Raw genomic sequence first — 16,374 nt, forward strand, 5'->3', positions numbered from 1 at the left:
GTGTGTGTGTGTGTGTGTGTGTGTGTGTGTGTGTGTGTGTGTGTGTGTGCCTCCTCCCAAGATATCGTAAAATCGATAGTTTGTAGCCCTCAAGTGCCTCCTCCCCCCCACGTGGCACTCTCTCCTTGGCATTATTCTCAGAAACGTTTCCCCCCAACCAATGGCACTTCCTATTGGCACTGTATCCTATTCACACCCGATGAAAAAAATTCTCCCATTTGGCACACTGTTCTCACAAGCATTTCCAGGTATGTTGCCCGTCTTCTCCTTACTGACAGCTCAAGTGACACCCCACCCCCACCCTACCTCACCCCCACCCCACCACACCCTACCTCACCCCACCCCACCCTCACCCCACACTACCTCACCTCACCCTACCCCACCCTACCCTACCCCACCTCACCACACACTACTCCTGCCCCACCACACCCTAGCCCCACCCACCTCTCTACCCTACTCTCACCCCACCCAGTGATATTTCCTTCTGCACCCCCACCCACCCTGCACTGCCCTCCTCAATGACAACACCAAGATCTTTACTCTCACCTTTACCCCACACCTCCCCTCCTCACTGGCACCCCCTCCCCCTCCATCGCCCGGGTATGGTGCCAAGTGTAGGTGGGTGATTCAGAGTTGTCTTGTGTGTGTAGGTTCTAAATTAGGATGTAAAAAGTGAACCCTGGCAGGGGAAACACACACACACACACACACACACACACACACACACACACACACATTATGTTCTTCACCATCACCAAAAACTCAAGAATTATTATCATTTATCTAATCTTGAGACCAAATTTGTGTTGAAGGCGAGACTAATGAGGAGGTGGAGGAGAAGTGAGTGACGTAAGATGTTAAGTAAAGAGAGAGAGAGAGAGAGACAGAGTCATCATGGCGGCGGCTGGCATCACGCTCCGGAAAGCACTGAGAGGCACAAGGTTAGGAGGGGATTGACCTCTGTCCCATGAGTCGTGTTGTATTTATAGTTATGAGGAACCGATGTATGTGTGTGTGTGTGTGTGTGTGTGTGTGTGTGTGTGTGTGTGACATGGTTTACATATTTTAGGGATGTAACGAAGTGTGCAGGGAGTGCCATGGTAGTGGGGGAGTGCCATGGTAGTGGGGGAGTGCCATGGTAGTGGGGGAGTACCAGGGTGGTGGGGGTGCCAGGATGGTGGGGGAGTGCCAGGATGTTGTACCATTAAATTAGATAGTGTTACAGTGCCAATAGTTACTGTCAGCAGTGCCAAGGTGTGGCTATATTGGCACTGGTTATCTCAAAAATGTCAAAGAGCATTTATGTCAACAAAGCCAAATGTCAGTGATATAACGTCAACTGTCACTACAACACCAACAACAACTACTACTGTTACCTTGCCAACACCTTTTACTACAACTACTAATTCAACAGTGCCAATACTACTACCTCTACTACTTGTATAAGTGCCAACACCATTAACTACAGTGCCAAGAGAGGATTGGCTGCAATAGTTACTTCACACGAACCAAGAGTGCTACCAGAGCATAACAAATACACACACACACACACGCGGACGGACGGACATAATTCTTCTCCATCGTAATCCAACCACTTCAGATTAAAGCGCTTCCTAAAAGTGGCCTAGCCTCAGGTTGAATACACAGTCTCTCTCTCTCTCTCTCTCGACAGCTGAATGCTTACACGTGATCAGCTGACAAGGGTAATGTTTACACGTAACCAGCTGACAAGGGGAATGTTTACACGATCAGCTGACAAGGGGAATGTTTACACGATCAGCTGACAAGGGGAATGTTTACACGATCAGCTGACAAGGGGAATGTTTACACGATCAGCTGACAAGGGGAATGTTTACACGATCAGCTGACATGAAGAAAGTTTACAAGGGGAATATTTACAAGTGATCAGCTGACAAGGGTAATGTTTACACGTGATCTGCTGTTCTAGAGGTATCAACATTTGCTAAATGTACACTGTTCTATTTGTACTATTGTGGTGTGGTAATTGTACTGTACATCGCGTGTTTATTGTACATTGTTCTTGTATTTACGACTGTGTATTCTTTGTACATTATCTTATTAGTACTAGTGTGATACTACTATACTACTACTTTAAATGGCCTCCAGCCTCCCCCAATAGTCACACCTTCGCCACCATTTTATTCCCTTAAAATTAAATACCCTAATACATAAGTAGCTATCCTGGCTGTGTTGAGTTAGTTGAGCCGCAGATCTATGTGGCATTCAGTGACTGTTGCCTTATAGTCAATATCTGCAATTGTTGTCGGCTTTGGGGCCGATGCTCTCGTTCCCCTGAGGCAGAGCAAAGCCGACCTAAGGAGAGAGAAGGACAGTCGACATCTCATCCAGGCTGTAACATAACTTCTGGGCTGCTGCTTCTGTTCGGATAGCACCTCCGCGAGTCTGGCGTAGAAGCATCTTGTACTTGGTCCCATCCCACCAGAGGAGTGAAGCTGCCTTGATCAACGTTCTGAATTCTCTCCCCGTATTCCCTTATCCTGTCGTTCTCGTTCCTCCTGTGTGCAGCATCGAGAGCTAAGTTACGGTGACATGCGACCATGGGATAAAAAAATCCTGATGAAGAAGGCTCGCTGTTCCAGAATCCTCGAGCACTGACGTCAACACGGGCCTCGTTGGGTGTGTTTACTACTAATACTAATACTACTACTACTGCTACTACTTCTACTTGTACCACCACCACTACTACTGCCACACAGACACGTTGTTATTAAACCTTGCGTTATCAGTCAACTCTCTTGATAACACTTACAGGATGTAACAGCAACCCTCAGAGTTTTGTTACCATCGTGTCTTAGTGGTAGAGGTGGTGGTTGTGGTAGTAGTAGTAGTATATGTTGTGGTGGTTGTGGAGATAGTTGTGGTTAGGTTAGGTGACAGTGGGGGGGTAGTAGTGGTTGTGTTAACTAACTGGATAACAAGAGTCGGTTAATTAACAGATAAGAACAAAAACAACAACATAACAATGCATGACGTGAGGGGGGGTGAGAGGGGTTAAGGAGGAGAGAGAGAGAGAGAGAGAGAGAGAGAGAGAGAGAGAGAGAGAGTATTAATACACTAAATGACTATACTACATACCCCTCCCATACCATCACCCCCTCCCCAGCATCCCCAATCACAACCACTAATACCTCCACCTCCTCCACCACCACTACCCCCCACACGCTGAGGTAATACATTGGATGCAGGTCATTTTGGCTACGATCCAAATAGTTCTCAACGTAACCTCAGCTAAACATTTATGACTGGACCACAAGTTCTATAAGGTTAGGTTAGCTTTGGTTAGGTTAGGGACTGTATGGAGTGAATGGGTCCTAATATAGGTTCAACACACACACACACACACACACACACACACACACACACACACAAAATAAAATCCATTAAAACCTCAACTTAATCCTAATAGTATCCAACTAGTGAATAAATAGCACACTAGCTAGACTACTGAGACTAGCACTCCAGGGACTAGCAACATGGATCGTCACGCTAAACACTTGATAAGTTACGTGGAAAGGTTAAGGTCCAACTTCAAGTGCGACTCAAGCCAGGAGTGCACGAGGAAATAGCCTGGTACCTGTAGTGACCTGATCCCTGTAGAGAACCAGGTACTCTATAGTGGTAAGGATCTTCAGGTGATCCATATATTTTGTAAGAGAGAGAGAGAGAGAGAGAGAGAGAGAGAGAGAGAGAGAGAGAGGCTGCAGGTGTCTGAGATGAGAGGGCAGAGGGGGGAGGGGGGAGACGCCTTAGCAACAGCCACAAGTACACACACACACACACAGACACACACACACACACACACACACACACCTTGCACCCGGTGATCGCTACCATGCTACAACCTTGCCAATTACTCGGTAGTGCCAAATATGCTGTATGCCCACCCGGGTGCCGGGCCGAAGAGAGTGCCAGGGTAATTGGTGTGTGTGTGTGTGTGTGTGTGTGTGTGTGTGTGAGAGAGAGAGAGAGAGAGAGAGAGAGAGAGAGACTCCTCTTCGCTCATAAAAATAGCCTTCGAAGACTCGCCATATCCGGAACACTAAACTGACGATGTGCCAGAAGAGGTGCCCAAGTAATGCTCTCGCCAACACGTGTCTTCTCCTCCCCCCCTGTGTCTTCTCGTCCCCCCTCCTCCCGCGTCCCCCCGTCAGGAGGTGGCGGCTATATCCTGGTTCTCCCCGTGTTTAAAAAAAAAAAAATTATCAAATTATTTTACATCCTAGTGGAGGCGGTCATTGGTCTCTGATAAACCTAACATAAGTATATAATATTAACCCTTTGACGACGATGGTTTAACCCTTTGAGGACGATGGTTTGACCCTTTGAGGACGATGGTTTAACCCTTTGACGACGATGGTTTAACCCTTTCACGACGATGGTGTGACCCTTTGACGACGATGGTTTAACCCTTTGACGACGATGGTTTAACCCTTTGACGACGATGGTTTGACCCTTTCACGACGATGGTGTGACCCTTTGAGGACGATGGTTTAACCCTCCCAGACTCGAAGGTTCAAAATTCACATGCACGATTCACTGACCTCTCACATCACATACAGTACACCCAAGTCGACGTAAAACTCATGGTGGCAGAGCCTCCCTTTTGAACATGGCAACACAGTATCCTGGAAATGCATCCATGAGGGTGTGGTGACGTCGAGGAGTTGGCATCAGTGGGGGGAGGGGCGAACCTTAGTGAAGGAGTCTTTTGTGAGGCTCAGCTGGCCCACCGAAACCCCCTCCTCCTCCTGAGTCTTCACCACAACAAACACACACACACACACACATACACACACACACACACACACACACACAATCATACGTCTCCCTACAATGATGACTTACAATCTTCATCACCAATTTCTTACAACAAATCAGTACAAACTATCTTGAACTTGGAGAGGAAAAAACACATCCCTTACACAGGAGAATCATTCCTCCGTCAGATCAGATCGGAGGAGGCGAAGTCGGGGCACAACACCTCAACGAAACGCTGCACCAATAATAATAATAATAATAATAATAATAATAATAATAGTAATAATACACAGACTTGACACTTATTCTATACCTTTATTTACATTCATTTATTCACCAATTAAACTCCTTACGTCATTCATTCACCCAGGTAACTGTTTGTTTGTTCACATGTTTGTTTGGTAGATAGTGAGAGAATATGACTTACAAAATAACGGAAGATAGTGATGATAGATGAGGGAGGTAGAGAGGGAGGGAGTCAAGAGGAAGGGAGGGAAGGAGGAGGCTAGAGAGGGAGGGAAGGAAGGAAGTAAAGAAGGAGCAATATATGAAATGATGTGTAGATTATAGTGAAGGAGGAATGGAGATCCAGCATTGAGATGAATAACCTGGCTCTCTGATCGGATGAGTAATCTGGTCCTCTGATTGGATGAGTAAACCTCTCCCATGATTGGCTGTGAGTCCCCCCCTCCCCTGTGATTGGCTGAGTAACCTCGTGCTTTGATTGGCTAAGTTAACTCGTCCTGCCAATTCAGATAGATAGAACTATGAGAATATATACCGTAATATACTGTACCCTCATATGTACGTGTGTGTGTGTGTGAAGGAGGTATTATAGTAGTGAGGCGGTCAAAGAGATCATCACTACGCTTCCACAATAATAATAATTAATAATAAACCAATATACTACAGGTGGGGTGAGTGCAGGTGACACCAAACATACACACGGTACACGTGGCTGATCCTCCCTCACTTAAGCTGCAAATATTACGAATTAATGTTACGAATTAAAATTTGCCGCCGCTGGTAATTTATGACAACCCAGAAGCGAGGAGCAAGACTCTTATACACCTGGTGGTGATTATGTCCAGCTGATCTAATATTTGCCCACAGGTGACACTGTCGACAAGGTAAAGCGAGTGTAGTGTAGTGTAGTGTAGTGTAGTGTAGTGTAGTGTAGTGTAGTGTAGTGTAGAGTAGTGTAGTGTAGAGTAGTGTAGTGTAGTGTAGTGTAGTGTAGTGTAGTGTACGAGGATTTAGGCAGTAAGTATCGTGAGAATATTAGCCCCCAGGTGTAAATATTAATAATGGTGGGCAGTGAGTGACCCCAACAGTAGCGACGTTGATAATAGAGATACAGTGTGTGGTTTAGGACGGGTGGCCCTGAGGGTGAGACTTGTACACCTGATGCCAGATACCTGCATGGATCATCAGGTGCATTTCCATTCACGTCACCTCACCCGCTTCGTCGCGCTCATTTACAAGGAAAACTGTTTAGTGTACAAAGAAAATGATATAGAACTTGTTAACAGGGGCGTGTTTATATTATAGAGAGACACCTACACACTTAGACAAACATAGACTATCCAAAATAAATAGGTTGCGTGAAGCAACCGAGTCACCCGCATAACATTGTTGCCACAAGTCACTATTGGGTGAATATTATTATGGTGTGATCTTAAGTGGTTTATAGTGGTGGTGTGGTGTCAGTCAGTCACAGCTGGGCTCACAGTGGTTGCCAGTTGGTCCCATTGTTCAGGTGCCTGTGGTAGTGTGACGCCCCACCACAGCTGACTACACCACACCATCTTCTGCTCTCAAGTCGGTGTGTGTGTGTGTGGATATAGATTACTGGTAACACTCCGTGTGACTCCAGCACAGCTAGCGTCTTGGAGTTGTTAACTTTACTAGTGTACACACACGCACGTGCACACACACACACGTAAACACACGCACAGTTTCGTGAATATAATTTATTTTTATCCTTTCTTTATAATTTAACCTTCACCGTTTCTCCCGCCATCAGGTGAGACACGTCGCTCACAGACCAGGTGCCCCTTGTACCCCTGCACCAGGTGCCCCTTGTACCAGGTGCCCCTTGTACTCCTGTACCAGGTGCCCCTTGTACTCCTGTACCAGGTGCCCCTTGTAACCATGTACCAGGTGCCCCTTGTACCCCTGCACCAGGTGCCCCTTGTACCCCTGCACCAGGTGCCCCTTGTAACCATGCACCAGGTGTCAGTGATCTTCTCACAGTTAATATGGTCTTAATGGCTGTTTCCTTGTCTTCTACATTTTATAGTGTCTTATAATTGTCTGTGTCAAAGGTAAACGAATATTGTAATCACGTTGTTTCACCAGTGGAGGCGGTGTGCGTGCGCGAGCGAGCGAAGAAAATACCTTAAAATCGAAGGAACTGAATCAGTGTAACTTGACACTTGAGATGGATGTTAACACCATAAAATAAACGAGACGCTTTTTGTTAGGGAAACAAAAAGGTTGCCCCGAGGTGCTTCCACACACACACACGCGGTTGTTTATCGGAAGCGTGTGTGTGTGTGTGTGTGTGGGAGGGGAGTATTACTACAGTGTGTGTGTGTGTGTGTGTGTGTGTGGTTCACTCGTGTGTGCGGCACATGTGTTGCACAACTGCCGTGTGATGGATGTAAAACTCAACTGTGTATGACAACCACGACCTGTAAGAACTCGACTTAAGGAAGATGATAAGATAACTTTCTAAATCACTCGTTGATTATTAATCGAGTTACGAGGAAGGTGAAGGAAGCATTTGCAGCTTGGTCTTTTCTCCACAACGTGAATGGCATAACATGGCAACTGCGGCACTACTGTAGATAATACCACACGTGTTGAACTGTGACGTAAAGGCAACAGTAAACACATCCATCACTTCCTTCATCTTGAATATCCAAAATGACTAAAATCGTGGTTAGTGATGAGTGAGATTTGGCATGTGTAAACGAGGCTGAAGGAGATGTGGCACCACTGCGGATTGAGTACACAAGTGTGCACGATTCGCGAATGTTGGCGGGGGTTTAATTTAATAACTGTTTTCATTGTTCCTAAACTACCAGCTTCACTACATTTTTATGACTTTCGTTTAAATACAGAGTTCTACATGGTAATTAAATATCCTCATTGAGAAGACATCTGCCAACAGACAACTTATTTTACTTCTAGAATTTACTCACCTTGGCAAGGAGACTTAAGTTGTAGTAAGGCTGCTTGATTTCTTAACTCGCCTTTTTTTTGTTGTTGTTGTTGAGTGAGTGAGTTGGTGAGTGAGTGAGTGCGTCGCATGCAAAACATCTGTAAAAGCGAGGGTAGTCAATGTCATAAGTTTGCTTGATCTCTGCTTAGCGATATAAAACATTACAGAGACACCATGTATGCAAAACCGTGTCGAATTTCATATTGCATTTTGATCCTGAACTTGGGGGGTTGGCCTCCATGACCTGTTCACGACTGTTTTTGTTTGTGGCGAGCTGGGCGTGAGGCAGGTGGTGGTGGTGCGTGCGGTGTTTGTGTGCCACAGGTGGGTCACACCGCCTACACCACCACTGACCACCACTAATAATACCAATACAATTTCTCACTCAATACTTCCTCAGATAGTCTTGTATGGACCCGTAACACCAAAGATATTAATAGCAGAATTAATAATGCAATGAAATATGAGTATTTTGATCCAAAAGAACCTGCGCAATACTTCCAAGCTCATGGCACACGTACTCCAGTGTCTGTAGACCACAAAATTTTATAATCATTTTCTGGGTTATGTTTTAATAATCCACATATTAAAACATCAGGTTTATTGGGAAGATCCATTGGCTGGGGTGCAGGTCTAGGTAACCCAAGATATATTAATAATTAGATTTAAACACGTTTGGGTCATCTTCATGTGCATATTGGCCGTGACTAAGTTGCTATTTTATTTTTATTTCTTTTTAATGTCTCCCACCTAAATCAGTAACTGCTAAACAATTACGGTATATAGAAAAAGAAACGCTCAAAATTCGGTGTAACAACTGTTTAGATTTTGCGCTGTGTTAAAAGCTATCAGTTCAATTATCACCTCATTTTTACGTGTCAAAAATCCAGGTGGAGGTGCAAGATGATGTAAAACTATCACCTAATCAGTAGTTGAATGACGTTCTGTCTCTTATCTCCAGTAAATTACATAGATGGTGTTCTATCTTTGCCCACACGCTTAACAGGTCATTCAGAGCGCAATCAGATTTTCAACCGAATTCGCCTTTGTTCTTGTAATTTTCCCTTTGAGTATTATTACTACATTAATAAATTCCCTTTAAAATAATTCCCATCCACTTTAGAGTTATTTTTTGTGAGTGGAAATAATGTATATTAGAAGTAACGCGAAATTGGCGGAATCCCCTAAGGAAACGTCTGGCCTGAGTGTATACAATATATCACATAACGCCTTATGTCGACACGAACAAACCAAATCTATCCTAGTTTTAAAGCATATACTCCTGTAACTCACACACATACCGCTATCGTTGGTTAATCTTGCGAAAGCGTTACGTTTACACCCCTTATATATATAAATATTCACTCATGGAAGAAAAATTTCGAGTGTAAATGGTGACTGACAGAACTTTTACAACGAAGTATTAAGAAACCTACAATAAAGCATCCGATACTTTTCCTTCTTACTCAGTTTTACATCATAAAAAGTTAGATATATAAATATTAGGCGAGGCGAAACTGGACCAGGGAAAAAACGAGTTTGATTATACTACGAGACCTACCGCCTGCTGATGGTGTTATTCCTTATTCGCGTACGGCTGGGATACAACACTAACCAATTATACTCAACCTCATTTATACCATATTTTCATTTATGAGTGAAATTAAAAGTTTTTAGGGTAGTTGGGTTTGGATTATTTCAAGACGCCGTGCTGTAAACCGATCAAGTTTCCTGTTAAAATTATTCAAAGATTGTATATAACTTAGTGACGTAGTGTAGCCTACATTGGCGGGTTTTTTCTCTTACCTTTAATGCCTATGTTTAGCTTTTATGGTATAAATTACAGAAATGTCGACAGGCGTAAGACCATGAATGGCCTTTATCTCTTTGGTGTGCGTGTGTGTGTGTTGCAACAAATCCTGATAATTTAAAAACAGCCAAATTTATTTTTCTAGATCATCTCACTTCATGACCGCTGAGGAACTTGAGTATAACTTGGTTATGGTTATATACTGTATATATATATGAATAGTACTTACAAACAATATCTGAATAGGGTTTATAAAGAATGTCCATATTTACTTACCAAGTCTAAGTTTCAAGTTATAGCTTACGGATCACTGATACATAAATACATTTAGTAGACCGTAACTGGAGTGTGTGCCTTGAGGATAACGGTAAGCGTCACAAGAAACAAAACCACAGAAAAAGTCAAAATCTTGGCAAGGTTGGGTGACATTTTTTCCAGAAATTCACCTTGAGAACTACATTAAAGCTTATCACAGGATATACTATACGATTTTCGTCAGTTTTCTTATACCTTGAAAACATATTAAGTCTGTGTGAAAAATATATATACAGTACACACCAGATTCGTTTTGGTTCTAATTGATGTCAGCATACACAATAATAACGTTATTTTCCCTTCAAACGACAAATGTAACAGGAAGAAGAAACAGACGAGATATTCCTTGAATCTGACTGTCAGGAAAAGATATATTGGTAATAACAGCCACTCGGCACTAGTTTTGTTGTGTCTGAAACCTGAGAACAGCACAACTTATGTATTAGAAGCATAAAACACGTTTGACGACATGTGTGTGTGTTGGTGCACGTGGTGGTAAGCTGGTTATGTCCGCCTGTGTCTTGCGAGTGTTGTAAGGTATTTCTCTTCACTAACTAAGGTCTTTAAGCGTGTTCATAAGACTAATAATACACTAGACATCAACAGTTAAAAATGAGTTATATTTCCCGATTTTTAATATTTTTGTAAAATGGAAGTTCGATTTCAAGAGTGCTGGCGCCGATAGCTTTTCGTCCTTGACTCATATAAGCTGTAATCTAGTGTGTGTAATATAATATACTAGTGATAAAATTAATTAGAACCTTAATCAAACACAATGACTTGTAAGTGTTGGTAACAAGCTTTTAAAGAGGTTTGTTAGAATAAGTCTGTCATCATTTATGCGGAGTTAGGCGATGGCACAGGGCACAAAATTATGACGATGAGGCAGATATTTTCCTTGTTATCTGTTGCCTAACCTAACTTAACCTAATCCTTGCCATTTTCTTACTACTGCAGTGTGTTTATGACAAGTGGCTGGGTAATATGATACAGAAAATAATTGTTCCTTTCCACTGGGCAGGTTGGCAGTGAGGACCGCGACTCTGGCACCGAGTCTGATGACGAGCAGCCTTACGACGACCCCGAGCCTGGTATGTCCCGCCCCTCAACCCTCAACCATGATCCTGCACCAAGAACCCCTCTGCAACATTCCTGGTTATGAGCACAACATCTTCCTTCCTCAGTGAGGTGATCGGTGATTCTGAACCTTTGTTGGATGGTGCATAAGGCTCATTATCTGTGTAATGAAGCCTGGATAATGAGCACCGTTGCAGCCATTACTCAGGAGCTTAATACCTGATTATTTCACACACATTGCTATAAGGATTGGCTGATAACCTGTGCATTGTAAGGTGATGCATGATTTTTAGCTGCTTTATTAAGCAAGCCTTTAACCTTAATTAGTCTCCTTTGGCCTCACATAACCCTCTGGTGTAAAATAAGAACAGTGTGGGTTAGTGAACAACAAAGGCTAAATTTGGTTAAAACTACAGAAGAGATCTGGCAGTTTCTTAATAAGCTGACGACAATCTTAGCCTAGAGGAGGTTGTTAAGTGTTCTCTGAGGAGTTCAAAAATGTTATTGACGCAAATTTCAGACGAAAATTTAGCATGGACTATGTTAAGTTAGTTCAGCGTCCATCACTTGCTGCTGACAACTTCTACGGCAAGGAAAATACTGTACACATAACTTAATTTTCATCTTTGGGGCCCCCCCAAAAAACTCTGGACTCCTCAAACAATTTCCAACAACTCTGAGTTATTTTGTCGTCACTTTAGTCATGAGCTGACACACCTCTCGTATAATACTAAAATTTTGGAGTACTTCAAAAAACACGAGAAAATTTTAAATGCAGAATTATAATTCCTCATCATTTACAGGCAAACACCTACCTCAATCCTTAGTGAACAGTGAATTGATTATGAAATTAGGGTTCTACTGTTCTCTAAAGGTAATGTATGTATATTTAGGCCAAGCTGGAAATGATGATGGTGATGATATAATGTATTCAAAAAGTTATTACCAGTTTCAAGAAAGTTTTTGATGTCTTGAGAAAATAAAGTCACTTCTAGATGCACTCAGACCCACTTCGGTATTGTATCAGGTGCAGGAAAAAGAAACTTAAGTGGTTGATTAAACTTTGATTGATTATGTGCTATGAGGAGGACTGATGATATGCAACAGAAGGATCAAGGTAGAGCCGAGAATATGTGGGGGAATCATACAGGGGGGTGTTGTTGTCTGGACAAGGCTGAGGAAAGGGGTCTGGATAAGGCTGAGGAAGGGGAGCTCTGGATAAGGATGAGGAAAGGGGCTCTGGATAAGGCTGAGGAAGGGGAGCTCTGGATAAGGATGAGGAAAGGGGCTCTGGATAAGGCTGAGGAAGGGGGTCTAGATAAGGCTGAGGACAGGGGCTCTAGATAAGGCTGAGGGGGCTCTGGATAAGGATGAGGAAGGGGCTCTGGATAAGGCTGAGGAAAGGGGGCTCTGGATAAGGCTGAGGAAGGGGAGCTCTGGATAAGGATGAGGAAAGGGGCTCTAGATAAGGCTGAAGACAGGGGCTCTAGATAAGGCTGAGGAAGGGGAGCTCTGGATAAGGATGAGGAAAGGGGCTCTAGATAAGGATGAGGAAAGGGGCTCTAGATAAGGCTGAGGACAGGGGCTCTAGATATGGATGAGGAAAGGGGAGCTCTGGATAAGGATGAGGAAAGGGGGCTCTGGATAAGGATGAGGAAAGGGGCTCTAGATGGGCTGAGGAAAGGGGCTCTAGATAAGGCTGAGGAAGGGGGGCTCTGGATAAGGATGAGGAAAGGGGGCTCTAGATAAGGCTGAAGACAGGGGGCTCTAGATAAGGCTGAGGAAAGGGGGCTCTGGATAAGGATGAGGAAAGGGGGCTCTAGATAAGGCTGAGGAAAGGGGGAGCTCTGGATAAGGATGAGGAAAGGGGGCTCTGGATAAGGCTGAGGAAGGGGAGCTCTGGATAAGGATGAGGAAAGGGGGCTCTGGATAAGGCTGAGGAAGGGGAGCTCTGGATAAGGATGAGGAAAGGGGGCTCTGGATAAGGCTGAGGAAGGGGGGTCTAGATAAGGCTGAGGAAGGGGCTCTAGATAAGGCTGAGGAAAGGGGGAGCTCTGGATAAGGCTGAGGAAAGGGAGCTCTGGATAAGGATGAGGAAAGGGGGCTCTGGATAAGGATGAGGAAAGGGGGCTCTAGATAAGGATGAGGAAAGGGGGCTCTAGATAAGGATGAGGAAAGGGGGCTCTAGATAAGGATGAGGAAAGGGGGCTCTAGATAAGGCTGAGGACAGGGGGGGTTATGGAGGAGGTGCTGAATTTGCATAACTAAATAGATATCATAAAAGAACCTCTTGATTCAGATAAATAGAAAAACTAAAGCAAAGAACAAATTAATCTATCAATTAAACGAAATTACTGTACAAGAAATAGGAGACAGAAAGCATTTACGTGAATCTGGTTTTTAAGAATTAATTTAGTAAGAGGAGTCGGACTACATGAATGGCGTGAATGATCTCCTGTTAAAGTGCTAAGAGTCCTGCTGCTTGTTGCCAAAAGTCCCTATGTCAGATGTTAATGGAAGCCATCCACCCTAGATATTTATTATGTTATTTAAGCATGTGCATTCCTAACATTCCTTATTTTTGTATTTATTTATTTGTTTATATATATATATATATATATATATATATATATATATATATATATATATATATATATATATATATATATATATATATATATATATATATATATATATATATATATATATATACTGTATATATTTTTATTTTTATTTTAGCTTTCCACTCCCAAACTTAGCACTGCTTTAGATATCCATAATTCCGTTTAACTTAAGTTTAATTCCCTTGGCAATTCTATTAAGTTTTTATTCCCATCTCCCAATTCATATGCCATTTCTGTAACCTAAACACAGTATCTACTAAAATATCCTCAAACAAGACTGTAAGGTAGGATGGTTTATGCTTATTCCACCTTCATGCATGCATTACAGACTTACCCTCGTCACTGTTTCTGACAATGACTTCTATCCCAGTCATGTTGGAATTTCCACTAATTATCTATTCTCTTAAAGCTGTGTCATTACTGAAACAAACTGATGCCATCACCATTGTAAGTATTGCCATAAAATAGTCGCCCTTTCTCCCCTGTTGAATACTGTTTGTGACACTCAAGAGCTCCCTGGAACATACACCATAAGCTCCCTGGAACATACACCACAATCTCCCTGGAACATACACCATAAGCTCCCTGGAACATACACCACAAGCTCCCTGGAACATACACCACAAGCTCCCTGGAACATACACCACAAGCTCCCTGGAACATACACCACAAGCTCCCTGGAACATACACCATAAGCTCCCTGGAACATACACCACATTCTCCCTGGAACATACACCACAAGCTCCCTGGAACATACACCACAAGCTCCCTGGAACATACACCACAAGCTCCCTGGAACATACACCACAAGCTCCCTGGAACATACACCACAAGCTCCCTGGAACATACTTGTACACCACAAGCTCCCTGGAATACATTCTTCATTTCCACATTGTCCTTTCAGTATTACATTAAATTTGATGTAGAAAGTTTATTCAGAAATAAATGTAAAAGAGTTAAGCTAAACTAAGATACAGTACAGGTGTAAAATTTAAGTACTGTACTGTACTGTAACCCCATCCAATTGGTGCCTTAATCCAGATAAAAGTATGAATAAAATGTATAAAAAAAATTAATCCCCAATTCTATGTAAAGTACAGTACAGTACTTAATTTTTAACTATATTCATATCTTTTTTCTTCTCTGTTTCTTTTATATATAATACCTGTTAATACAGCCCTCAGTCGAGCTAAACACCCTTATCTCATAAAGTATTGGAGGATAATTTTAACCTGCTTTATTAAAGGACATCTAAACCAAGATACGGTATTAGAGATATTTTGAGCAGTGTTGTTTGGCAAGATGGAAAGTATAGTTTTGGCTGGTAGTAAATATATGTAAGAAGAACTGCATTTTCCAGTCTTTATGTAAAGTAAAAGGCAAGAATGAAATATGTGCTGCAGATGTTCTTGCCAAATAAGTGAAATGTGTGTTGAGTGTTTTTAGGTAAGTGTGTGTATGCTGAAACACACAAGGCTATGCAGAGATCACTGTTTTGACATACAGTACTGTACATATGCTAAAATATACATGTAATGATAATTGTAGCCTATTACCATTGATAATTTTAAGGATGGGTAATATGGTCACTTATAAAGTGATTATGAAAAAAATCTTGCAAGGGGAGTCCACTAAGATAGAAGAAAATGGTAACAACCAAGTAAGGGAAAGAAGTGTTCACATTAAGGTTTTGTTACTGATTACTGTGTCAACTCTGTCAGCTGTTATGCCAAAAGTTTAAATATTTAGCATAAAATAATGCACCAGTAATACTATAAGAATTATTATTTTTTTAACAGGCAGCGAAATGTCGAGTGAGGTGTCCAGCGGGTGCAGCGTGAGATCGCGCCCCACGAGCCAGACCAGCACCGACACTCTCACCTGTGATGACCTCCCAATGGCTGGCGATGCACCCGACATGCCCCCACCATCTACCATCCCCTCTGCTGCTCCCTCATCTACAGGTCCTTATCACCATCCACATCTTCATCATCATCATCATCATCACCACCATCTCCATCACAGTCATCACCCACACCCAACGAGGAGGGCACGAACACCACGTCACCCACACCCATCTCTACGAACCCCAGACCCACCTAGAGAGTCACCTGCCTTAGGGTCCCCTATTGAATCCTTCTTGGATTCTGCAATTGTGAGTGACTATGATGCATGTGATCCTGTTGAACACCATTCATCTGAAGAAGAGCTGGAAACACTCACAGGCTCTTGGTCTCGGGAAACAGGGCCCCCAGAGAAGCGGAAGTGGTCGCAAGTAGCCAGGCTCTCTCTAACAGACTCAGGTACATGACTTGTGTGACATTTACATTTCATCTTTGATCATTTGATTTAATAAAAAGATTAAGAATATCAATTTGTTTCTGCAAGATCAATCCTGAAGTGTTGTACAGTATGTCATAAATAAACTACCGTACTGTCCTGTCTTAGAATAAATTTTTTTTATACACTGTACAGTAATAGGAAAACTCTGTTATAGTACGTAATCTATTAAACTCTTA

General features: G+C 42.7%; 1 protein-coding gene across 7 annotated transcripts in view; it reads left to right on the top strand.

Moving 5' to 3' along the window:
- Positions 1–16,374, top strand: part of LOC121857039 (barH-like 2 homeobox protein) — a 51,676-nt gene that overhangs the window by 16,513 nt on the left and 18,789 nt on the right. For 2 of the 7 annotated variants that reach the window (XM_042352870.1, XM_042352869.1), the window contains exons 2-3: positions 11,176–11,309; positions 15,655–16,158. In XM_042352870.1, the coding sequence (XP_042208804.1) occupies positions 11,176–11,309; positions 15,655–16,158 (638 nt within the window). Of the gene's footprint in view, positions 1–6,510; positions 6,743–6,903; positions 7,747–11,175; positions 11,310–15,654; positions 16,159–16,374 lie in introns of those variants that run through there. The other 5 variants (XM_042352873.1, XM_042352875.1, XM_042352876.1 and 2 more) reach the window with 5 other exon arrangements.

The sequence above is a fragment of the Homarus americanus genome, unplaced genomic scaffold (assembly GCF_018991925.1).
Source record: "Homarus americanus isolate GMGI-L3 unplaced genomic scaffold, GMGI_Hamer_2.0 scaffold44060, whole genome shotgun sequence".
In the NCBI taxonomy this organism is placed as follows: domain Eukaryota; kingdom Metazoa; phylum Arthropoda; class Malacostraca; order Decapoda; family Nephropidae; genus Homarus; species Homarus americanus.